This window comes from Hibiscus syriacus, unplaced genomic scaffold, assembly GCF_006381635.1.
Source record: "Hibiscus syriacus cultivar Baekdansim isolate YM2019G1 unplaced genomic scaffold, ASM638163v2 tig00001825_pilon, whole genome shotgun sequence".
Lineage (NCBI taxonomy): Eukaryota > Viridiplantae > Streptophyta > Magnoliopsida > Malvales > Malvaceae > Hibiscus > Hibiscus syriacus.
Genome location: NW_024061893.1, coordinates 1,316,057 through 1,341,755, shown reverse-complemented (window position 1 = coordinate 1,341,755; position 25,699 = coordinate 1,316,057). Strand labels below are relative to the sequence as shown.

The 25,699-nt window shown below is 34.8% G+C and overlaps 1 protein-coding gene and 3 pseudogenes across 1 annotated transcript; all 4 read right to left on the bottom strand.

Annotated features, from left to right (window-relative positions):
- Positions 1-7,564: 7,564 nt before the first annotated feature.
- On the bottom strand, positions 7,565-10,549 carry LOC120136284 (annotated as a pseudogene).
- Positions 10,550-12,565: 2,016 nt separating this feature from the next.
- Positions 12,566-15,599, bottom strand: LOC120136259 (annotated as a pseudogene).
- Positions 15,600-15,704: 105 nt separating this feature from the next.
- On the bottom strand, positions 15,705-16,398 carry LOC120136270 (nitrate regulatory gene2 protein-like). Its single transcript, XM_039152361.1, has one exon. The coding sequence runs from the start codon at positions 16,297-16,299 to the stop codon at positions 15,721-15,723; it is 579 nt and encodes a 192-aa protein (XP_039008292.1). The 5' UTR covers positions 16,300-16,398; the 3' UTR covers positions 15,705-15,720.
- Positions 16,399-17,777: 1,379 nt separating this feature from the next.
- Positions 17,778-24,683, bottom strand: LOC120136248 (annotated as a pseudogene).
- Positions 24,684-25,699: the final 1,016 nt, after the last annotated feature.

Genomic DNA, 25,699 nt, shown 5'->3' with positions numbered 1-25,699 from the left:
TTTGGAGGTTTCCTACGGAAGTTGTTCTCAACCTAGTATTGGGGGCAGCCTACTATCTTACCTCCCCCTTACCCCATACAAATGGGAACAAGGGACAGCCATTTTTTTTCTCTTCTGTCAACCTCAAAATCTTCCATTTTTTGCTTTCCTTTCTCAAGGCTTTTGAGTAGACGGCTATTCTTTCCTTTCAGATCTTCAACTCGACTTTTCTCGATGTTCAATTCTCTGGTCATTGTACTGTTATTGGCTTGGTCCTGATGCTTTCCGGGATTTATATAACTCCTGGTAATTTTTCTTTAATGCTCTAAATTCACCATCAACTTTTTCTTTGTTTTCTCTCAACATTGCACATTGTGATGAATGAAAGTCAATGTCAACACCCAACATAGCTTTATCTCGTCTCATTTGCTCTAATTCTCTTGACCAATCTTCTCTTTCTGCTTCAAACTCAGCTCTCAGGATTTCAATCTCTGATGGAACCACCTTAATGCGATCTTCCATAGAGATATCCTCAGTTTGGTCTGGTAGAAGAATATTTTCATTTTTCCTGACAGATCTTCATTCCTCATAATCAGGAGTTAACATTTCTTTTGCGCTTTAGCTCGGATACAAAAAGTTGTTTTCCAAGCTGTAAAGGCTTCCATGATATTTCTTATATAATTTTTGCTATGGAATGCGAATTCAGATGAATGTAATCCAGCAGTGACAGGTACAAATTGATGACCTTCATACTGTCTTATGACCAGAAGTGGTGCATATCCAATTCCTCCCCACAATCCGAGCAGCATTATCCAGTTGTATCACCACATTTGTAAAGTTCCCTTTGGATTTGCCACGGGCTCGCCAAACATGTCATTGCTTGTAGATTTCGAAAGGATTAATCCACATATCTTTCTTAATTTCTTTCGGCCATTCTTGCTCCAGAAATTCTTTTAATGGTGAGTAATCCGTATTAAAGCGTCGGTATGAAACCTTTTCTGTCCTCCAGAAATGGCTACGGATCCAAACATATAACAATTGGGTACACCCTGAGAATCGTCCACCTCCTAGCTTTCTACAAGCATTTAACGATCTGAAAGTCTCTGCTAGAAATGCAGAAGCAGGATTAATCTTTTTTGGTAGCTGCTCAAGCAAATCTACTACTGCAGCTTCAATATATCCCAATACTTTTGGGAAGATGACCATACCATACATACCCAGAGCAAAGAGATCGAATCGTACTTTAGTGTCTGGATGACTCTGAATAAGTTCTTTAATGTTGGTCCAAGCAATGCCTTCACTTTCGCCCTTTTGTTTTGTACGGGATACCACCCATTCCTCTCGTACTCCAGCAATCTTTGCTAATTTAACTCGAAAAGGTTGAGTTTTAATTGACTTTGAATAAATTCGATTCTCCAAAGCCCCTTCTATATGTAGCAAAGTTGTGTACTCTTCAATAGTAGGGACCAAGTCCTCTTTATTGAGAGTGAAGCAATTGTACCCGGGATTCCAAAATTGAATTAGGGCTCGAAGTAAATCATCATCAACTTCAACATAGAGCAAATATGGGATGTCTTCGTAAGTCTGATAAAACTGCAACTTTTTGTTTGAGTCCCAACTTTCCCAAATGCTTCGCAAATCTTGCATGTCATTTCTTTTTAGCGAAACTGGAGCATAACTGGCCAAGTCCGATACATAATCATCTTGCAGACTGTCTCCTCCTTGTCTTTGTAAGTCCTCAGCCCACTGCCTTACTTCTGAGTTTAGAATTATTTGATTTGAACACTTTTTATCCATGGATGAAGGCTTTCCAATGAGACAATTAACACGAGGATCAATGCCTTTTATCATGTATGATGCTATGCAAACAGAAGAAATAAAGAACACACAAAAATAAATGAATTAGTTTACATAATAAAGAAAAATAATAATTTAATAATAATATCTATCTAAATATCTTTATTTAAACATGCTTTTTTCATAATTTAAATAATTTAAATTAATATGTAATTTAATCAGTAAGAAAATAAATAAATAAATTAAAAGGAAAGTTAGAATTCATTTCTCCTGTGTGTACACCTATTTTGGACAAAATCTCGGCATGCCTTTAGATCGGAAGAGTTTCTAGGGTTTATTATATGTAGGGTTTCAGATCTAAGAATAAAGGTACCCGAACTGTCCTTGTTGATGCCCCCTTGGGCTATCAAACCCTCAATCCTAGTCCATTACAGACTTAAATGGATCGAGTTCAATTCGAGGGGACACATTTCTCTATGCCTGACACGGAGAATAAATTCTCACGAAACATAGAGCATATGAACCCCGAAAGTTACTTGCTAGGTCTGACACGGAGAATAAATTCTCACGAAGACGTCGCTTTCACTCCCACTTAAAAGGGACAAACTCAATTATAGAGCTTTATGTTATGCAATGCAAGTGTTGTGTGTGAGGAGAAATGTTCAAACCTCTGACAGAAAAATAAATAATGAAATAAAATACTTGCAAATAAAATGAAATATTAATAGAAATATATAAATACTATGAAAATAATAAGTATAAAAAAATTTGAAAAGAAAGAATTATAAATTAAATATATGAATTTTTAATTTATAATTAATAGAGATAATTTATAATTGATTTTAAAAGTTTGACCAGTCCCCAGCGGAGTCGCCAAGCTGTCGTAACCGGCTTTCGTCCGGGCAAGAATTTTTTTACTTGGCGGGAAAAGTGATATGAATAAATAAAATAATTTGGGAGGCCTTTTAGGTCAGGTAGATCGAATACCTAAAAATTATCTTTTAAAAGAGTTTTAAGAAAACATCAGTTAAAAGATGAACTGATCTGCGTTTATAACCAAAAATTCGTTCTTTTTTTAAAAAAAAGGATTTGTGGTCGGTTACGTTTAGGGAAGGATTAGCACCCCTACAACGCCCCAAATTGGTACTTTATTAATTATAACTTGTCTCTATTATTAGAAATTTAAGAATTCAAAGATATTTAATTTATAATCCTATTATGAAAAAATATTTATATACATTTATAAGTAAAATATTTATTTATTTAGAAATATCAGAAAAGACTTCTAGGTGCCTTAAGACAGCTCTTTTCTTTGATATTAATAAATATTAACAATATAATAATTTAAATTATAATTTTTATAATATTTAATTTTAAAATACCAGAATAGGACATCCAGTTGTATTAAGACTGCCCTTTTCTTCGATATTGAAAAATAAATAAATATTAAAATATGATAAAAAAATTTATATAAAATATAAATTATTATTTATTGTATATATATTTATATGACTAAAAAAATAATATTTAAAAATGTAAACAAGTAAAATTAAAACATAAATAAAAAATACAATTAGAACTATATATTTAAAAGCAAATAAACTTTATAATAAATGAAAATATTTAAAAATAGTGACTAAATTATAATCTAATGAAATTAAATACCTAATTCATAATTAATTATTTAAAATTATAGGGATTAAACATACCATTTTCCTTATTTATTAATTTGGTGACTAAAATAAAATTATATAAAATTCGAATATCATATTAAAATAAATTTAAAATATATACTCAGGATTAAAATATTATTTATTAAAACTAAAGGACTAAATACGTATTTTATCTAAAATATTTATAATTACGGTTAAGGGCTAAAATATAAATAAATAAAATTTAGAGACCAAATTAAAATAATTATAAATTTGATTTAGTGACTAAAATGTAAGAATTACAAGTTAAGGGACTGCGACGGGATTTAACCCTTAGTTAATTACACAAATAGCCCTCCCCGAAACGACGTCGTTCGGGAAGGGCTATTTAAAGCCCGAAACCGGGTGGCCCGAAGGGCCAGCTCTCATTTCTTTTCTTCCCTCTCTCTCTCTTCTTTGAGAGAATTCAAAATTCTCTCGCTTCTCTCTAAAAGAGAGAGAAGCATACCGGCCGGCAACCGTTCGTCGGCGTTGACCCTGCCGCCGGCAACCGCCTTCGGTGGCCGAAATTTTTTTTTATATTAAAACGTAGATCGAACCGTCCTAATGACGATTCCGGTGTTCTTTTCTCTTAAATAGCTCCCGATCGGAGCAAATCTAAGAAAGTACCTTCGATTTTCGAAGGTTTTTGGTGACGTTTGGAGAGTTCTGGCGGTCGTGGCTTCCTCGGTAAGCTTCTCTCCTTTCTTTTCTTTTGTTTTTGGTTGCTGTGTTGTGGGTTTGCTCTGCTTTGGGTTTGCTGTTGGTTGCTCCTTCTCTGTTGGTTTTTTTTTTGTTCTCCATTCTTCCTCTTCTCTTTTGTTGGCAGGGGGCTCGGTGGCTTTTATAGCCACCACCGGTGATGGCTTCGGACCGGTCCAAAAGGGGTTCTTCGGTGAGTCACCAAACCGTAGGTGGTGACTCAACGTAGCCCTCAACGTGGACGGTTCTCTTCAATTCTTCTGGAGGCTTCGTGGCAACGGCTGAGCGGCGTTGAACGTGGCGGTGGAGACAACAAAAGCGGCGGCTGGGCGTGGCCCTAGGGTATCATACCCTAGGGTTTGCATCTGGAGGTCCTTGGACCGTTGGATCATGCCAGATCCAACGGTGGATGGCTGATGGCGGCTGGGGCTTAGATACAAACCCTAAACGGGTTTAGGGTTACACATTTGGGCCTTTAGGTCTGGGCCACTGTATTTGGGTTACTGGGTTGGGCCGGACTTGGCCCGTTTGTAATAATAATTTTAATAAAAATAAAATAATAATAATAATAATAATAATATAAATAAATAATAATAGAAAATGGAGAAAAAAAAATAGTATCTTCACAGATGGTGATGACAACAATGGTAGCGCTTCAGGCAATTCTGCACATGAAAATGAAAATTTGAACGATGAGACCATAAGAAACACGTCAATGGGATCACAACAGAGTAACAGATTGGCTGAATTTGACATGCATCCTGCTATGAGAACAGGGAATTGGGCACGAAAAAATAGGTCGAGGCAAGGGCCAGTTCTCAATTGTGCCTGATTCAGAGGATGATATCTCGTCTGATCATACAATGTAAACAATGGGATATCAGGTTCTAATAGATTACCTATAAATGCTTTTCTAGGGGTTTAAAACCGACAGCTAAAAGTTTTAGAATGAACCAAGGCAGTTTGCTGAGTTTTTGTTCTTCAAGCTTTCTGCAAAGCGGAAAGGATTGTCCAAATTGGTTTTTGGATGTAATTTATGAGAACCATGGTTAGCTCGAAGTATAACCTATTCTAACATCACCTACTTAGATCTTACTCAATTTTCTTACTAAGCACCATTAGGCATTAGCCTTTGGTTATCCTCTCTGTTTCTCATCTCATGCATCTTAATTATCATCCCTCCTCTTAGTTTGGAACTTATCACATTTGTCAAAATAGGATAAATAATTAGCTTATTTTCATTCTCTTTAAATTATTGATATGTTGTTTACTTCCTCACTGTCAATAAAAGGTCAGGATGGCCGAGTGGTCTCATGCGCCAGACTCAAGTTCTGGTCTTCGAAAGATTGCGTGGGTTATAATTCCACTTGTTATAAATTAAAGCGAATTAATTGTTTACTGTAAGTTAGGATGGCCGAGTGGTCCAAGGTGTCTGTCTCAAGTTCTGATTTTCGAAAGAGGACGTTGGTTTAAATCCCATCTCTGACATTTTTTCTTTACAAGTATTCTGGTCATTTAGTGTAAAACTTTTGTCTTATTTTGCATTATACATTAACAGTGAAGACATTTTCTTCTTGAAAATCTGATTATATTTTATACCCAATATGTAGTCTCTTTCTCATTCAAATGGGCAGAATTCTGCAGGTTATTTTTTACACGTATTAGGCATAATAATTATTGCTTCTCGTTAAACACACTGAAATTATTATGCACACCTCTACCCTTCAAATGTAGTTTCTTGGAGCAATCACTGTGATAATAATTAAAGAATTTTAAAAAAAATTATATTATCATATGATTTAACCTGAAAATAATTAATTAAATTATTTAAAGTTTTAATATATGGTTGATATTAGGGGTATTCAAAATAATATGTAATTGTTAACCGTAATTGTTAAATGGTGTAATTGTTACATTTTATAGGTTAATTTATCCAATCGTTAATGTTAATCGATTTTGGTTAACTGAACCACACAAATGATAGGTTAATGATTACGGTTATGAATTTGTATAAATAATTAACCATCGGTTAACTGTTAATAAATTAAATTTATAATTATTTTTTAAGGAAAATAAAAATAGAATTAGAAGTAAGTTTCTAGCTCTATCCCTAAATTAAAATTTTAATTATTTTTTAGAGGATGATTAGTCTTGGTAAATTATAGTCTAATTCATAATTTTTTTTTATTTTCAATTTGTTAGTATTGCATTATATTTCTTATTTTAGATTGTTTCATGTTTTGAAATATAAGAATAAAAGATTTAACAATCAACTAACCAACAATTATGATAGATGAGTTAAATTTCATTTTGGAGTAATTCGATGAATACCTTGGACGTTGGTGATTTGATCTTAAAGACTTTAAATTATCGTGTTTATTTTATGTTTCTTAAATATTTATCTTTAAAATTTTAATATTGTATTAAACTATTACTAAATGCTATGTGATGAACTTGAAGTATTATTAATGATGATGTATTTTCTAGTATTTTCTAGTATGAATTATGAAACTTCAAAATGTTCATGTTGTGTTATCTTTGAAAAAGTAATTATAATAGATTAACCGCAAGTTAACCTTGATCGAACCGTTAATAACGATTAACCATTAACGATTTATAGTTTTTCACGGCTAGATTATGATTAAAAAGTCTTATAACCGTTATAACGGTTAACCGGTCATTTAGACTAATTGATACGATTAACGTCCATAAACAATCCTAGTTGATATATTTTTAATTTGAAGTTCAACTTTCATTTATAGTCTATAAAATTTAAAACTCAATACTTATTTTTAATCTCAATATTAGGTTCAATCTAAAATTTAATCTCAATATTAGGTTCAATCTAAAAACACCTAAATGTAAAAAAATATATGATAAAAGATTTATTTTTAATTTGCTATGACTCAAAATTATTGTTTTAAATCGAAACTAACAAATATACTAACATTTGATTAATACAAAAATCAATCAAATTAATCAATTATTTTAATTTGATTAATTATATATATATATATATGACTCACTTTAGTCAATAAATTTAAAATATAATTAATTTTATTGATAATCATGGGATTTGGGAGAAGACTTTGAGTTTGTTCAGGCAGCTTCAATACAACACAAGCAATTAAGATTCCTTCTTTCAATTGTGGATATACACAAGGCAGAAAGCCTAATGAAGGAAGCATAGCTGATAGCTCAGTGCTTGAAGTGTTGTTGGGGTATAAGAGGCCAAAACTCTTTTGATCCACCTCTATGACGGACATAAAATACCACTCACAAAAATAGTACAATCAAGGACTAGATTGTGAATGGAACGATAGTATCCATAATGGACTTATGTAATATTATAAATGGATGAAGTACCAACCGATTATACCCAAAAAAATATATAAAGAATCTCAAAATTTCGGGCCTTTGCCATTTGTCTCCCATAAATATATCTAAAACTATTAATTTACTCCTTTCCAGTTAACTTGGGTACCTAAAAAAGGGATGATTTAGAGCTTGGCGTGCAGTGAGACGTTCGGATGGATCATATTTCAATAAACCTTCCAACAGGTCGGCCAGTGAATATCTTGAGCTTTCTACATGCTGTGATACCTTATTCTGAGATAACCCGTAAGTTATTATCAGGGAACAAAGAAACCAAACACGTCACTTGTCAAACCAGACACGAGCCATAAAAAGAAACCATACCTTCAAACGGTCAAGCTTCTTAACAGCTCTAATACTCTCCCTAGATACCGCACCTTCAGGCCAATTTAGTCTAGAGCCTATCCGGATATATTTTTCAGCACCCCTGCTGAGGTAATACCAAACAAGTCATGCATTACAATCAGTTGCTTATGAGATTAAAAGATAACTGTGTAACTTACTTAGACCTTCGAATCATATGCTCAGGAAGAGGTCCCAACACCCTCTCCATCATCGCCAAATGCTCCAAGTTCTCATGGGTTTGAAATAATGCCTCACCCTGCAAAAAAATCAAACAAAAGAATGACCCCATGTTCCACATACGAATGAAGCTAAATGTGTGTAGATATTCAGGGGACCAACCGTGCATAGTTCAATAAGTATACAGCAAACACTCCACAGATCACATGGATAGCTCCAACCTAGACCTGCACCAATGTATTTAATTATAAATGTGTCAAAATAATTCTGCCTTTTGAAACTTTAAAGGTGTCAAAAGTAATTCAAAGCAGAAGTATTAACAAGCTTGGTAAAAAAGAACCAACAGAAAGTAAAAAAAAAATCAAACTAATAATCCAGACCAGCAATTGAATCAAGGGAACATACTCAAAGACATGTCATTAGAAAGGAAGGCCTAAATTCTATGATGTGATCCTTGAACAGTCATCCTTAACTCAATTAGCACCTGGAAGTATGCCAACGGAATGTGAACTTTTACCAATCCTGGAAAGCGGGAATAAAGCACAAGACTCCCAATGACCTTCTATACTTGGAATAGAACACAACACAACGAAAATGAAGGGAAAACCACATTCTCATTTTCCAACACAATAATTGGTTACCTAGAATAATCTCAGGGGCTCTGTAACGCCTCGTGGAAACAATGGAGATATGATTCTGATTATAAAATGCAGTACTGCCAAAATCAATCAGCTTAATGGCACTTGACTTTGGCAAGCACCTGAAATGTGTTTCATCTGAGAAACTCCTCTTTACCATTCGAAGCATTTTCATTGTCATAACTAAGTTTGTACCCCACATCTAAAATGGTATAAATCATTGATTATAGAAGGCCAAATACCTTGCAGCCAGGAAGCTTTACATATTCAGAAGATACAAGAAGAATATTTTCTGGCTTCAGGTCAGTGAGGATTAAGCATAAATCATGCATATCTGCCAGATACATTAAAAGCATAGAAAGATGTTAAAAACATTGGGCAGAATAAGCAACCGAACACTAAGACTGAACAAACAAAACAGGCCGAGAAACAGAAGAGGGTGAGTGGTTAGAAGATGAGATATGATGAAATACGTGGCAAGAACAATCCACACACATGCTACACGTCCAAATTCCTGAACAAGATCCACAGGAAATAGGCAGTATTTATTTCTCTTTAGAAAATCAAATAAACTTGGTCCAAGCCTCTCAAATACCTGATAACACAATTAAAATACATCCACAGGAAGGCATTTGTTTAGTCCCAATTTACATGAAGCCCACGAGGAAAAAACAAAATAATGGTATTAGAACACATTCAAGGATCTCATCCAAGCTTCGAATTTCAACTAATTCACCTAAAAAGGATCAATGCCAACTGAGACAAGCACCATTAATTCTAAAAGAACAAGCAAATTCAACACTTTATCAACTTCTTTCATACCAAAATGCTAATCAAGTTTCTTGCTTAAAATAAAGTTACCAATACCCAAACTTCCAAATGCACAACCGGAAAGGAACACTTTATGCTTAGGAGAAGCTTCATTGGATACTTACCATTCAAATGTGATTGTAGTAATCAAACCAATTCTGAATCCGCACAAAGCTGCAAGAAGTGACCAAAAAAGTTTGTAAAGTGTACAACTGAGATAAGATGCAATATCCATAAACTTAAAATGTGAGGACACGTACTGTGAGGCGCCTTTATCATTCTTAGCCAGATGTTCAAGAACATCAACTTCAATCATTGCCGCATCACGATATCTCCTAATGCTTCTAACTACCTTAATCGCGGCATACTCTCGATTTTGGAAGTCCCAATATTCCAAAACTCGGCCAAATGTGCCTACAACACTAGCAATTTTGGCTGAAATGTGCTACAACCAGAATCAAAAAAAATAAAAAACTCACAGCAGAGTACTTTGACAGCTAACCTTCACCCATCTTACTAAGAATTTTATCTTTTAAAACATAATTACAAGGATCATTGATGATAAAAGATAACATCATATATATATAAAAGATAAAAGTTAATAATTGGAGGGGGGAGCTTACATCTTGGAGTGAGATTTTCGCCGAGATTAAAGACGTAATGGCCTTCATGGTCATCATCCCTTTTGGGCACTGACGAACGTCGAGACGTCACCAAAGCTTTTTGTGCCTAAAAAACAATTCCCAACGCAAAAAATGTCAGATACTTGTTTCACACCCAAGTCCCTGATTTTCTTATTGTTTTGGGATCTTGATAAGAGAAACCAACCTCTGGACGAGACGGTGCCTCGTCCCAACCAAGACGAGGCTGTTTCCTGGTTCGCGCCTTCTCCATTTCTTCTACTTCCATTGTCATCGTTAATTTTCGCCTTGGATGCCTCAATTGAATCTGCAACACAACCTTCACAATTGGAGATGTCTTAGATTATTTCTAAGAGACGGTTCGTCAGTTAGTTTTTTTTTAATAATAAAATGGATTTTGGGATTTATTTTTCCGCGGCTTCGCTGATTGCGATATATATTTCCTTACTTTTCTCTCCCACTATGGCGGTATCGTGTTTCTTTTTCTTTTACTTTGGGCCCAAAATATTATGATCATAATTAATTGAATTATATTATATTATGATTATTTTAATTAATCTCATACACATTATATAAATAATTCATAATTAATTATGATCATAATATAATATAATGATTGCATTATAGTAATTCATCATATTCTTATGACTTTAAAGTGATACCGATTGAGTTGATTTCATCATTATAAAGTGATTCTGATACTTTACAATTAATTGATTAAAAATATTCATTTAAAGTGCAGATCAAAAGCAAAAGTTGCCTTTGCTTTTCTCCTTGAAAACTTCCATGGTTTAACACAGATTTCAATTTCCAACACTGATTTATATGATAAAGAATGATGAATCCCTGCTTGGAGAATCTTTGAGATAAATATACAAAATCTATACCGAAAAGTGAAGGAATCAAAGTTATGTCATCATGAAAGGAATCCTTTTAAAAGTAGTTGACTACAAGGAATGTGTGATCATCTAGCATTTTCCTTGATCAGTTTTATAGGTTTGCTGTCATAAAATAATAATTTCTTATTTTTGCTTGATTGACTTTAGTGCATAATTTAAATGCTGAAAATGAGCTACCAGGGGATCCACCATCAAAGATGGCTTTGCCCTGGCAGTGTCAATGCCTCAAAACAGATCTATTATGTTTCATAGCTATTAAACTCATGGTGGACTGCAACTTCCATAGCTATTATGGTTCATTTTCACTCACATGAATGCAGCGCATTCCTAGATGGAACAGCAAACCGAGTCGAGAAAGACCGAGAGAGATTATCCGGTTCAGCCCAACCGGTTCCTTGATCGAAGTTTAGTGAATACTCATCCAGGTCATAAGAAGCCTGGAATCCAACAACGGAAGTGAAGATCTTATTCCTTGTGAATTTCTTCCAAAACATTCTCCACTTTGGTTTCAAGTTATCATCTTGGTCGCGTTGCGTGTAGCTCCGGCCTAATTTGATTGTCTCTTTTCTTCTTGAGCTTTGCCTATGCCATACTTTGATTTCCATGGCTAAGCTAGAAATGAAGGAATATTTGTACTCTTTTTTTTTTTTGGCATCAAACTCATGTTCTGGAGTTGGGTGAATTGGGATGCTGAGGTTTATATAAACGCTTGTAACGTGATATTATAACATAAATAATACGTATGCATGATCCAGGTACAAATAAGTTCATTGGTGAAGTTATGTTTAGAGCCAACTAACTTGGGTGCAAAAACGGCTTAGCATTCAATATTTTGTATGACGAGACTGCTTAAAATGACAACGGCTTTGACCAACTTAAGAATAATTCAATGGAAAATTAAAATTTTAATTAATTCTTTTATGAAAATATGAGGACTTCATCCCTTAACCCAAATCCAATAGGAATAAAGAAGGAAAGTATAATACCGGAATCAATCTTTTCAAGTGAAGGAAACAAATTAACGGAAAAAAATATTAGACCTAAGGCTTGACCTTGAGTTTAAAGGTAATGTAGGCAAAGTTAAAGGTAAAAACTGGTAAGATAGGCCTACATTTTTCAGCCTTAAGAGTCAAAAGTGAAACCGCCGGAAGATTTTTTTAATACAGGTAAACATGAGAAGTGAAGGTGATAAGATTTTTCCAAGAATTAGACCTTTTTAATAGTTTAAGGTGAAGTACATGTTTAAAATCTTTTTTAATCATTGCGAATATTATCATACACATCCTATAAATATAATTAGTTGAACCTAAAATCTTTAGAGAGAATAATTTTCTTTTAACACTGAAATCATTCAATAAACTGAAATCATTCAATAAATTCCCGGATTAGATTTTAAATTGGAATGGTAGGCAATGGTTTTATCAGTGTATTCTAATGATGTCATGTGCATGTCCTCATCCTGACTTGGCATTTACCTAAGTTGGAACCGATTCTTTTGCGCATAGGTATCTAAATAACACACTGCATCATTGCATCATTGCATTGCCAAAACTGGAATTCACCAAGTTACATGAGCTAATAAGACACTCCTAACAAAACAGAGCTGAGTCTATTAAGAGGGAGCACTATTTGGTTTTTGTGACTGGTTAACAGTCCTTAATTTCTCATAAGCATCAGAGCAGGCATTTGAATAGTCCGACATAGCCCGGAAAAGTTCGGGCAGGCGGATTTTAAGACTTCCCAAAGATTTCTCTCACCTGAATGCAATGTTTTTCATGAGCTTCAACTTCCTCTTCCAACCTCTTTTTCAAGCTCTCGACCGCAAATTGGCTCTCGGATACAGCATCATCCTTTGCATTTGCATCTTCACCCCTTTCTGCATCTGTTTCATCCGACCCAAATCGCCTTTGCTTATACTTGTGATACCATTCCTCAAATGCCTGGCTCTTTCGCAAAAGTTCCTTCCGGGTTTCCTCGCACTTCTCTTTTAGTTTCACCTCTTCGTCTTGATGAATGATTATGGATTTTATCACGGCAGCAAATGAAGAAATAGTGGATTTGGCTACCTCATCAGGAAGCTTTTCAAGACAATCATGCCAAGTATGAAGGAGTGTTTTGATAGTAGGACTCTGCGCTCGTGGAGGTGAGGAGACTTTCTCTTTCAAGTTGCTTTCGATAGGTATGAGATTCAACCTTAGCCAGTTGTACAGAGATAGAATGTATTGCTTTTGGCGAGTGACAAGCTTATCAAATTGTGAATGCCATTCTTGGACGACACTATGAAGTTGGATGGTGCGCTCGTGGTGGTGCGCTCGTGGTGGTGCTTTGTTGTTTCTCTGGAGACAAATGCAATGTCAAGAGATTTGAGCTTTTCAACAATCTTCAGCTGGCTATCATGATGTATGCACATCCTTGCCCACATGTTAGCCATCCTGCAAATTAGAATGTCAATTTTTATAGCCATTGTTGGATAGTGATAAGTCTGTTTCCTAGTTCAATACGTAGGAGCAACAAAAACAAATACGTATAAGCTTATAAAGACAGATACCAAATAAAACAGAAAGCGTAACCCACCATCAAAGATATTAGTAGCAGCATTAGAAACAATATACAACTTTCTCGATATTTCCATATTAAAACTTACCCATCAGCAAGCATAAAAAGTTTTGGATACAACTGCTCATCACGTATTCGATTAACTCAGCGACTGTTGAATCTAAGGACTGCATGTCAACTATGTATCTTGTGTGTAAATGACTTACAGCTGTTTTTGTTCTTTCCAATGATTCAGTACTAGCTCCGTGTTTTTTCTGCTTGTTTAACGAAGCAAGCTTCCTTTTGTACTCGAGCTTCACCAACTCCCCTTCCTTCAAACAGGACCACATTTCATAAGATTCAGAAGAACATCAAAAACAAGAAAACAATATCATATCATTATTAAGATTAAGATAATCTTTCATTCATGCGATACATTTGGCTGAAAGGTACTTTGCAATGGATTAAAAGAGGGAACTAGACAAAGTTGCTTGTCAAGGAAGCAATAAAGACGGTCATGGCAAGTAGCAGGCCATATAATTTTTAACAGAGAAAACAATAAACTATTATAAAAAAATGCACCTTCACGTCATCATAAAGTTTCTTCTCCCATGCTAACAACTCCAGAATAGTGGCATGAGTCTCATAGTCTTCTGAATCAAATTCACCCTTCCCATTTTCACAGTTCGTCATACCTCTAACAGGCCTATTCCATGTAATGACACGCATTACCCTTTCAGAATGATCAATATGTCCTACGTTCAACAGGATCACAAAAACGATCAGCATATGTCCACAATATAAAAACATCAAAGCATTTCCTTTTGTTTCTTGGAATAGTTATTAAAGATTTCTCATTAAAACAGCAATTACAAATAGTAATACAAGATTATACACCAAAATTCATAATCTTTATGAGCTGGATAGATGTATTCTCAAATCTCAAACCAACATATGACTGTTCTTCTTTTACTTTTAGGCTTTGCTTGCTTGGATGAAAAAATGAATGGATGGGAGAAGGAAGTGGAAAAGTGAAAAGAAAATAAATATGAGTATGATTGGTAGGAAAGAAAATTGAGGGAAGGGAAAATTATCCAAATTTGGGAGGAAAAGAGGAGATAAAAAGTGAGTTAGTTCAAAATATATGTATTATTAGTTTAATTGTATTCACTCTAATTTTTCAACTCCACCAAGCAATGAATGGAAGTAAAATTGTATTCTCTTTCAATTTTTCCATACTTCCTACCGAGCACACCAATGGAAAGAAAAATAAAATATCCATCTTTCCACTTTTCCTTTTAATTTTCCGTCATTCTAATTTTCTTTCCACCCTACCAATCAAAGCCTTAAAGCTGAATATGCATTTTTCAACAAATAAGATGATGACTATTCACCCTTTCAAAATATTAGCAGCTTTTTTTTCTTCTTTTCAACAAAAAGGGTAAAGTAGAAAGATCTAAGGTCAAGGTCAGATTCTCGCGTGGCGCTAAAAGAAAACAAAGATCTACATGTAAAGCCACCTTCCACCAAAAAGCCCACCAAATCACATTCAGAACTACAATTTCTTTCTCCAGATCTAAACATGCTTCAAGCTTTCTCATAAAAGATATTGGCAAATTCTTGCTTTGATCAAACACAAGCAAGTGCAATCATCAGTTGTGAAGAGGGGAAAAAACTCGTTTTGTCAGAGCTCAAACTTATTAGCAAATTAACAAACATCTAAATAACTTTAGATCAAAGCAATACAAGAAAAAACATGTAATTACCTCGATTATCAGCAAAATTGGAATAATAATGCAACCTTGTTGCTTCCAGCAATTTTGAAACCTCCTGAGCACTCTCTGAGGCTTTCAAGAAATGATCATCAATCTCATTCAAAACCTCCAATAAATTAACACCGGGAACAACCTTCACCATTCTCCTGAAATCTGCCGGAGCCGTTTTCGAATGCTCAATATGTACCTGCTGCTTCCCTTTATCATCATTCACCTCCGGGTCCTCCACTGCCATCGCCACCTTCTTAGGCCTTTCCGGCGTTTTTGGCTCAATCTCACTATCAAATCCCCCGTGGTCGCTAAACCCCACTTCATTGATATTGTTCTCTAAAGCATCGACATTTGTACCAGCAGCTTCAATATTTCCATCGTCCAAATCCAAGCGGCGGGCGGTGGTCGATATTGTTGTTCTCAGGAGTCCTTGTGGGAGTTATCTCTTCCCGACGGGATCCTCTTGAATCTTTTCTCAAATCTTCCTTAGTATTATTATTATCATTTCCCTCGTGATGTTCTTCTTCATCATCATCATCATTTTCTTCCTCCTCCTCTTCTTCTTCAATAGCGAGGGAAGCATCAAACTCCTTGCGACTCTTAACGGGCATTGCGAGCATACTAACGGTGCGTTTGATGGGGACGGGGCTAGGGGAGAAGTTAGGAAGCGGTGGCGGTGGAGGGAGATTGTCCATCATCGGAGGCGGTGGAGGAGTAGAGTCAAGAGGAGCAGGGATCTGTTGAGGGTTTAGTAGAGGCACTTCAGCTTCTCCATGGCCATAGTCACTCAAGGCAGCTCCAGTGTTCTTCAAGGAAATGGCGTAACCAGAATGAGCAGCTGCAAAGGCGTTGCGAGCTACAACCGCTTCTTTCATTAAGCATTTGCGGTCCTTGCAACGAGCCACCGATTCTTCGTTGTCTATTCTGGACTGAGCGCAACCCATTAAAAAATTGTTAAACTTTTCGGTTCCCACCGACTCGGATAATGAACACCGAACCGGAAACGGTGGTTCGATTCTTATTGGTTTTCAAACGGGTCGGGATTAGATTCGAGAGAAGACGAGAAGATACCTAGTGAAGCAAGGCAGGCTGCACAGGCTGCAAAGCATAGGGAGGGAAAGTGAGATGAAGGGCTGGGTGGGAATCCCTCTGTACCAGGTGGTGTCCTTTCCTCTTTCTCTTTCTATATATTTTTCAAATAACGGTCAGATTTAAACAATCAAAATGAAAGCTTTACGACGTCGTGCGTTCATCTTGCTTGATTAATTGTTACCAAACCATACGATGTAACGAAAACATGTTTCAATAAAAAATTGTTTATCTTATAATAAATTTAGTATGTTTATCTTTTAATTTATTTGAACTGATGCGATGCGAGTATATTTATTATTTCAATTTATTTAGAAATCTCACACCTCTTGTAAATTATACGTTGGTTCATATTTCGGTGTATTTAGTTCTCTTACGAAGTTTGAATGTTTATATTTTTATTTAAATATTATAAAATAGTATAAAAATTTACTATAAAAACATTTTTATTCAATTTATTTCATTTAATTTGTTAACCAATTTTTTCAATTTAAAATTGCTCTATAGGTTTTCTGGATGTAGCAGAAGAAATTAAAAAGAAACGGAACCAAGCAAAAAGAGAAGACTCTATTACAACTTAAATCCCCCAATGAATTAGATGTTAAGTATCAGCTAATTTTTTGAGCAGAAATAAGGCGGAATGTTTTTACGTGACTGCTTCAACAGTTAAAATTCAAAAATAAATAAACAATGACATGAATCGAGCACACTTTACAACAACTAGATGCCAACGGCAAGGTGTCACGTACTTGCATTTCATTATAAAAGTGAATCTTATATAAAATTCAAGTCCCCAACATCATTTCTGACCAACCACGTTCAAGTATTACTCTTTTATTTCAATAAATTTATCATATTTCGCGATTATTTTTTTAAATTTAATTTTTATTATAATAAAATATAAGGTCTAAGTTTTAAAAAATTTGACAAAAAAATATCAATTGTGATTCGATTTTAGACAATATAGTTGTATTAATTTTCTTTCTCTCCACATCACGTTCAATGTTTATTAAACAAGACAATAACAAAATCAAACCTTTAAAAAACATTATTGTCAAAATTCTATACTGCATATTGGACAGGTGAATTCGGTCGTAGGAACGTCAATACCATACGCATTAAAAACAACATTCCTTCTTCGATCATTAATTTACAAGCACCTTAAGAAAAAAGAACAGAGTTGTATCCGATGACAAACACGCAACATCCCCGTAGGCTTACATATACAAGAGGATTCAACCATCATATTAAAACTGAACTGCAAATCATAATTACTTCTCTTTCCAAAATTTGCCTTGATTGCCCAACACTGGCAGCTCAGGCATCCATTTTGCAGATTCCATCAGTTTTAACAATGCTTCACCTAGTTGAAGTGCATCGACAACACAGCTGGAATCAAGTTTCCCCACTTCCAACAGCTTCACAACTGCAAAAATATTTTTCCACAAGTATAGAAAATCACAAAAGATTAAATAAAAAAAAGAGTAACAAACTTAAGAAACAAAACCAGCATCACCTAAGAAGTTTCAAGAATCAAGACACTCGTAATTTGTTTTTACGAAAACAAGAAAATTAACCAAAAAGTAGGCAAATGGAATAGTCGGAGAGACCATACCTTCATTCGGAAAATCTGGCATCGGTTGTTTGCTTCAAAAAATGGTTTCCTTTTTAATTCAAAGGAATATACTAAACACAAAATTAGCACTTTAGCAGCCATACCAATTATAAACAGAACCACATATTATGCTTAAAACAGAGAAGAGTAGTAGGTTGTACTTGCAAAAATTAGGGGAAGACAAAAATACCGGTGCTCATTTGGACTTAAAGCTGGCTTTCACTCTTTTTATCTCTTTCCATTGTTGCTAAAAAATCCAAAATACATACTTAACACAAAGCAATAAAAGGTAGAAAAACATATAAAAAGAATGATAAAAATCCAAAACCTCGTATAGTTTTTTCCAGAACTGATTGGATGTCTCTGCCAGCAAGCACCATTCCATGGCCATATCATATTCAAGTGTGTTAGGTTGGGAACAATGTGAAGTAGATACCGCTTCTTTCTGTGAAAAAAAGGGTATACCCAGCAACAAATTAACAGAAATAAAAAGAAAAAACAGAACCAAGAAAGAAGAAAGAAGATCACATTTACCACATCCATGTCACATAGGGTGTTATTAACCAAGCAAACAGGCCTACAAACTGAGAGAGAGAGAGAGAGAGAGAGAGAGAGAGAGAGAGGAGAAATAGGTACCATCTCCCGTAGAGATTTGAGCTTATCAACAATGAGATGACCTGCAAAAATTGACTGCTTCCTGGAGAAGCAGGGATTTGGGATGCGAGCAACAAGTGGCCTACAAGACAAGAAATAAAAGAAGATAAATAGTATCCTCACAGCCCTTAGGGCCAGTTCCGCATGCTGCAAATTAATCTAAAGGTTATGAATAAGACAAATTCAAAGTAAACGGACCAGCACAGAGCCCCAGACAAAGAGTAAGGTGAAAATGAGCAAAATACATGATAAAAAGTGGGATAAGAGAAAGAGCTAATGAGGTCAAGACACTACAGAAAATTAGATCATATGATCGAAAAAACTAAAACTATAGCTTTTAATAAGACAAAAAGGTAAGCTGATCACAAACACTTAGTTCATTAGAAAACAAGGCAAAATGACAATGTGCAAGTTGTTAAGAGAAACTTTCCAAACCCATCATCTAGGGGGTACAGGCCATGCTAGTACATGGTGCAGCGTACAATAGTCAAGATGACTGCTAGCAAATAACAACAAAGCTTGACAATGAAGGTTGAACCCACTGATTCAAGAAGCATGAAACTAGGAATGGATTATGATAGCATATGTACAGCACCACATACTGAAATGATTACATCATACCTCTGGTTTGGTAGCAACAAGCATCCCTTATCCAATTTTGTAATAGCATCCTTTGCTACTTCCCTGGTATCGAATATAACAAAAGCTTGACCTACAACATGAACAAGCTAATTTCCTTAAATGCTCAATTTATCCACCACAAGCTATATTTGAGGTAGGCTAAAAAGGTTGCTTTTAGTTTTATATTTTAAATATATGTATATTGATGAATTATGTTAGGAAGCAAAAGCAAGGATATAGGACACAAAGATGATATTAAACAGACATGATAGGACTTCACAAATCACTTGAGACAAACACCAATAGCCATTACTAAAACACTCAGGCCAGCCTTTTGTGTCTACCTTTTCTGATATATCCTGTTTGATATCTCAAAATATTGGACTGTTTCTATTTCTGCTGATGCTGTTGATGGACTGTTTTGGAAGGGGACTGGAGAAGGAGTTTTCACTGTTAAATCATGTGTCAATCTATCTTATTCGGATACTTCCGATTCGGATGGAAGTCTATTGTTTGGAGGGGCCTGTTGCCTCCAAGAGTAGAGACTTTTCTTTGGCAAGTTATCTTAAAGAAGTTGGCAGTGAAGACAGCTCTGGTTAAGAGAGGTGTTCAGGGCATAAATGATACTTTGTGTTCTTTTTGTAATCTAGAAGAAGAGTCTTCATCTCATCTATTTTTTTCCTGTTCGGTTGTTTGGCCAATATGGACTAAATTCATGGGTTATTGGAATTTTCAGTCTGTTTTTCATGAAGATGCTAAAAGATTCCTATTAGCATGGAATGACTTGAAGACCAACTCTCTTATTTGGTCATTTATCCCTGGAGTAGTTTTATGGACAATTTGGAAGACCAGGAATTTTATAATGTTTTGAAGGAGGGAAGCTTGATCGAGCATAAATTTTCTTTCTAGCAAGGTGCAGGCTTGCTTCATGGTTTCTAGCCAAGGAAACTCAAATTTCTATCTCCAAGGATGATCTTATTGCTGACCCTTCCTTAGTGGATTCCTACTCGTCCCATTCTAATTGGATGTCAACTAAGTTTCCTTGGTCCCCTCCTCCAAAGGGTTTTATTAAACTTCATGTGGATGCGGCTACTTCGAGTGATTGGAAGAGGAGTGGTTTAGGTGGTATTCTGAAAGACATGTCTGGTTCGATTCTTGGCACTTTCAAAGAGCCTGCTGGTCCGGGGCCTCCAACTTTGATGGAATTGAAGGCTATCTTAAAGGGTTTAGATTTTTATGAATCTATTCCTCATAGGTTTAAAGATAGATTGATTATTGAGAGTGATAGTAAGATGGCAATTGGCTGGGTTAAGGATGTTGTTTCATGTCCTGTCGTTTATGTTCAAATTGTTAAAGACATTATTCAAAAGCTTAGTGCTTATGAAGGTCTTATTAGATGGGTTAGAAGGACAACCAATAAAGAGGCGGATGTCCTAGCTAAGGCTGGTATTGGTTGATAATTATGTTCTGTTAAGGGCTGTTTCTTTCTGGTTTTGTATCTCTTGAGGGAGATTAGTTTGTATTACTTTGTAATTATTTGAGGTTAATGAAATCCTAGGGCATTCTTTTCCTCCTTTCGCTGATTAAGGAACTATTTTCAAGTTCTGTTAATCATGAAGGGGTTTTTTAATGAGGCCTACTATTCCTATCAAAAAAAAATATCTCAAAATATTGACTAGATATCATGTCCCAGTGAGAATAATAGCAGAGCTTTGTATCAGTACCTTTAGCTATTCAAAGTATCAGATGATATTTCAAATTATTTTGGCAACTTTTTGTTCCGTATTCAGATAATTTACATAACTTTTTTAGCTCCATGGGGAGGAAAACTGTTTCCCGTGAAAGTCACATATAGAATATGTTTATACCAGAATGAGAGCTAGAATATGCATTCCGCTGCACCATCTTTGCTCTGCAAGTTTTCTTGAAGGCAGTCCAAACTATATCCTGAAAAATAAATTTATATTCTTAATAACAAAGTAAAAAGGTACAACGCAGAAAGGTAGAGGGAGGAAAATAGATAGAAAACAGAAATAGATGGATGAAAACACAAAACACTACGAACACAACATAATTTTTTATTCATAATAGATACTACCTCCACATCTGCTGAAGTGTAAGCTGGATCCAAATTTAGAAACAGAACAAGTCTTCCTTGCTCATGTGCATCTTGCATTCTTTCTTCCCAAGGCTGAAACAATGTATGAGGCAGTTTAAAGATCAGCTTGAAGATTCTAGACTAATTTTATGAAAACATAACAACATTCAAAGTAGGATGTGAAAATAATTTAAGCAATCACTTTAGAAGTGACGGAGAAGTACTTACAATTTCACCAAACCAATTGCTCCTATCCTGTCAGTATGAAACAATAACATGTAAGAAGTAAATTGTCACAAGAAATTTTCACATCAGAGAGAACAACACAGGGATAGTAGGGTAGTAAATCCACAATAGGTGGGAAAGCAGAGACAGGCAAGCATGACACTGTACAGGATACAAGTAATGGAAGGAACCAAGTAGGAGAAACAAGCATATGAGACTACACTATTCTTTGATTACACATAAAATAAATTGAAATTTTGAGGAAGAAATTAGGTTCTAAATTGGCCAGGCGAACCAAGAAAAGAAAGGTTTCACAGGATTTATCTACAATCTTTATAATAATACAAATAAAACAAAGCCATTACTCAAAACAACTGAATTTTAAAACTAAGTTTTGGAAAAACAACCGTCGGTTGCAAAGTAATAACATCTTTCTTATCAAATAATACCAACCCCATCCTTTGAGCTTAATGTGCATTAGAACCCTGTGTCCCCTCAACATAATCTTTAAAATGAAATTGATCAGGAGGGGAAAAAAGAAAAGGCAGCCCAAAAATACCACTTACAGAATCAGGCATACGAGTAACTTCTACAGCTTTGTCACCAGTTCTTTTACCATGGTTTGAAGGAATTGCAGGGGTTTTGCAGTTAGTAGGTTTTGTGTGTTTATCATCAATTTTCAGCTTATTGGAAGAGCTTTTGGCTGTCCGACGAGGATCTGTAGGATGTCTTAAGCTTTCCTTGTCATTTGAGACCTTCACAAAACCATCAAGCCTTGCTTTCTTATGCGGCCTCTCCTCCAACTCACTCGTATCCTTGATGGATTTTAATTTTCATCAACTTTGACTTGATTGACATGACCTATCTTCTCAACGGAAGAGTTTGCAGTTTCTTTAATGTTACCGCTAAAACCTGTCTTATCAGCATAAGTATTTTCCTGTCTGTCATCTCTTTTTTCCGGTCCAACTGAGTCTGTAACTACACCAGAAACAAGCTTCTCTCTCTGGGAGATAATAGGTTTAACTGATGAAACTTTTACATCTGAATTCTCAACTTTAAAACTTGAAGCAGTTTTGTAGTTAAAGCCATTCTCGTCTATCATTGGGAGCAAGATTCTCTGCAACAATAGGTTTCTGTTCTTCTTGTCTATCATCTTCAGGAATTTGATCCTCAGATGAGTTTAGCTTAGACAAACTCACTCTTCCATTTGTTTCTATAGCATTTTCACTAGCATTTTTATCATCCATGCTAAAGTTATGGACAGAAGTAGGCTTCAGAGAACCGGGTAGGTTAAAAATAAATTTAACTGCAACAATTTGAGAAATAGAAACAGGAATTTCAACAATTAATACAACCAGCATCACAATCACAATGAAAGAGAGGAATATATGACTGGAAAATAAATACCTTCAATTCCAGCAATTTTTTCATCTATCTTATCGCAGATAGTGCACTGCCCAACATCAAAAGTACGGTAAAACATAAAGTTCGCCGTTCGGATATCTCTGTCCGAAGGTTGTGGATTTCTGCTATCCTTTGAAATGCAAACCACATTGCATTTTCCAATAATTGCTTCCTGAATGTATGTTTAACACTTAAAAACTGAACCACATCTAACAAGATGCCTACTTCAGAAACAAACTGATAAACAATTCAATTCACGACTTTAATATCCTTAAGGCAAAAGTGAATCAAACATAAATAACCATTTTCAAGGATTATAAGAGTTTTAGACCAAATCTATTCCACTTTGTAGCCCACCACTGTGTCAAAAGTAAATAAGAGATAAGAACTCTTGGAGACGTTCCATCAAACTGTAACCTACTCACTCCATGCAAGAAATTTCCAAATAGCCTAACAGCTAAACAAAAAGGGGAAATTTACACTTAACTAATTAGATCAACAGAAAGCCCCTCAAAATTATCATGCTAATACTTCCTCAAATAAAAAGCAATAGAAAAAATAATACACCTGCTTTCAGTCACTACTAAAACTCAAGAAATCAAATTGTGAATTACAAGTCAGGGCACACAAACTATTACAGTTGCTTTCTAGAAAATAAAATATAAGAGCACCGATTTTTATATAAAATCACAATTACCAATGGATTAACGTTGGCAAGGCCTACTCCATCACCAGATGCTAAAAATATTTCATTCGGATGTACCAATCCATCTACAAGATAATTTGAGATCTCCTCAGGTCGGAAAAACCATAAAACCTTCACTTTCTTCGATTTATCGGCAGTTTCCCATATTTTTATAAGTTTTCCAAGATAAGGCAATGGTTCGCCTTCCTTATAAAGGTAAACATTGTCATAAAGGGCATAATCAACACCATCAAAAGTAAATGATTCATAAAACTGAACATCTCTGTTTTTCCCACCAATTCCCCTTTTTTTACCCCACTTGAATTCAAGGTCCTCTGTTTCATCGACTTCTATCATACTCACACAGCAGGCCTCCACTTAACCAGAAAAACAAAACCTGTAAAAAAATTAAGAAAACGGAAGAAATATTCAACACACAAATCGAACATTCCAACTCTATATTGACATATTTTGTAAAAATATAACAAACAGTACCCATGATGAATTTTTTTCCCAAAAAATATTAATTACGAAAAAAAAATATATACAAGGAGAATCAAACATCAAGGATATTTGTATAATAACAAGAGTTGTGAAGGACCGCCAAGAAAACAATTTCTTACAGTAAAATATTTTCAAGAAACTACATTCCGGGAAAACCAAAAGCCGCGAAGAACCTAAAATTGATTCTTATAAACCAATGCCGTTAGTAATAGCTACTAAACTCTGCAATAAATAGAAAGATTGCCGGGAAATTATCTTACTTTTTTTCAGAAGAGAGCGACAGTGAAGACTGATTGCCTGTACAAGTTTTTCTTTTTTTTTAAAAAAACCCTAACCCTAACCCTTAACCTCCCAACTTTGTCCCGCTTGAATTAACTCCTCCTTTAACCTCCCTCCTCTTGAAATCTTTTAAAAAGAATAATAAATCAAATTATATGTGTTCGTGTGACGTGTTTGTCCTTGGGTTCTCCTCGGCGTCCGGCCGTTTTTTTTTCGATAATAAAATTAATAATCAAATATTTCTGTAGTAATACAATACCTTTCGAAAAAATAAGTTACTCTTTAACTAAGTTTTTTTGAATAGTTTAATTAAGTTAAATCAGTTTTAAATTAAATAGTTGTTTTAGTGGGTAATTATTTTCAAAATAAAATTTTAAATAATCTAAATATGTGTATTACATATATATATATATATATATATATGAAAAAATTACGTGGATGGTTTAAATTATTGTTGTGTATATTTTTTTGGTTTAGTTTTTTTTAATTGAATTAAATATAGTTATTCTTTTCCAAATATGAAAACAGAAATTTTGCTCCTATATCATATTGTATACATTTATATTAATTACCATTAATTTTGCAATTAGAGTCATGTGCAACAGTGTATATTTGGAATAAAAACCTCATGAGAATAGGTTTTCTATTCAATCAGCTTATGTTTCCCTCATTGTTGGAGATTCCAATGACCAGGATGGATGTTTTGCTTGGATTTGGAAGCTTCACGTTCCTCCTAGGTGGAAAACCTTTATTTGGTTGGCTTGGCGAGATAGACTCTTCACTAATGCTCGAAGGGCGACTTGGAAAATGACTTAAATATAAAAAGGTTATGACTGGTATATAACGCTGAATATGTTTCTAGAAATTGCAAAGGAAGCTTTAAAAATCCTAAAATTGTAGCCTTTAGGGTAGTTTTTCTTTTGACCAAATACAAATATATATTGATCATTGTTCAATGTGTCAACTTTTATCCCTTTTTAGGGTAGTTTTTCTTTTGACCAAATACAAATATTTGTATCATTGTTCAATGTGTCAAGTTTTAGCCTTATAGATTTAGTTCCTATTTATACAGAGTCCTGCATCTAACTAAAACTCTATATTGAACCAATTCATGTTTCAGGATAGTGGTGGGCTATGGGCACATTATACTTACATGTAAGCATATCATGT

Bases quoted from the DNA above. Each gene is read 5' to 3' on its own strand.
- LOC120136270 (XM_039152361.1), bottom strand. From the start codon at position 16,299: ATGGGTTGCGCTCAGTCCAGAATAGACAACGAAGAATCGGTGGCTCGT.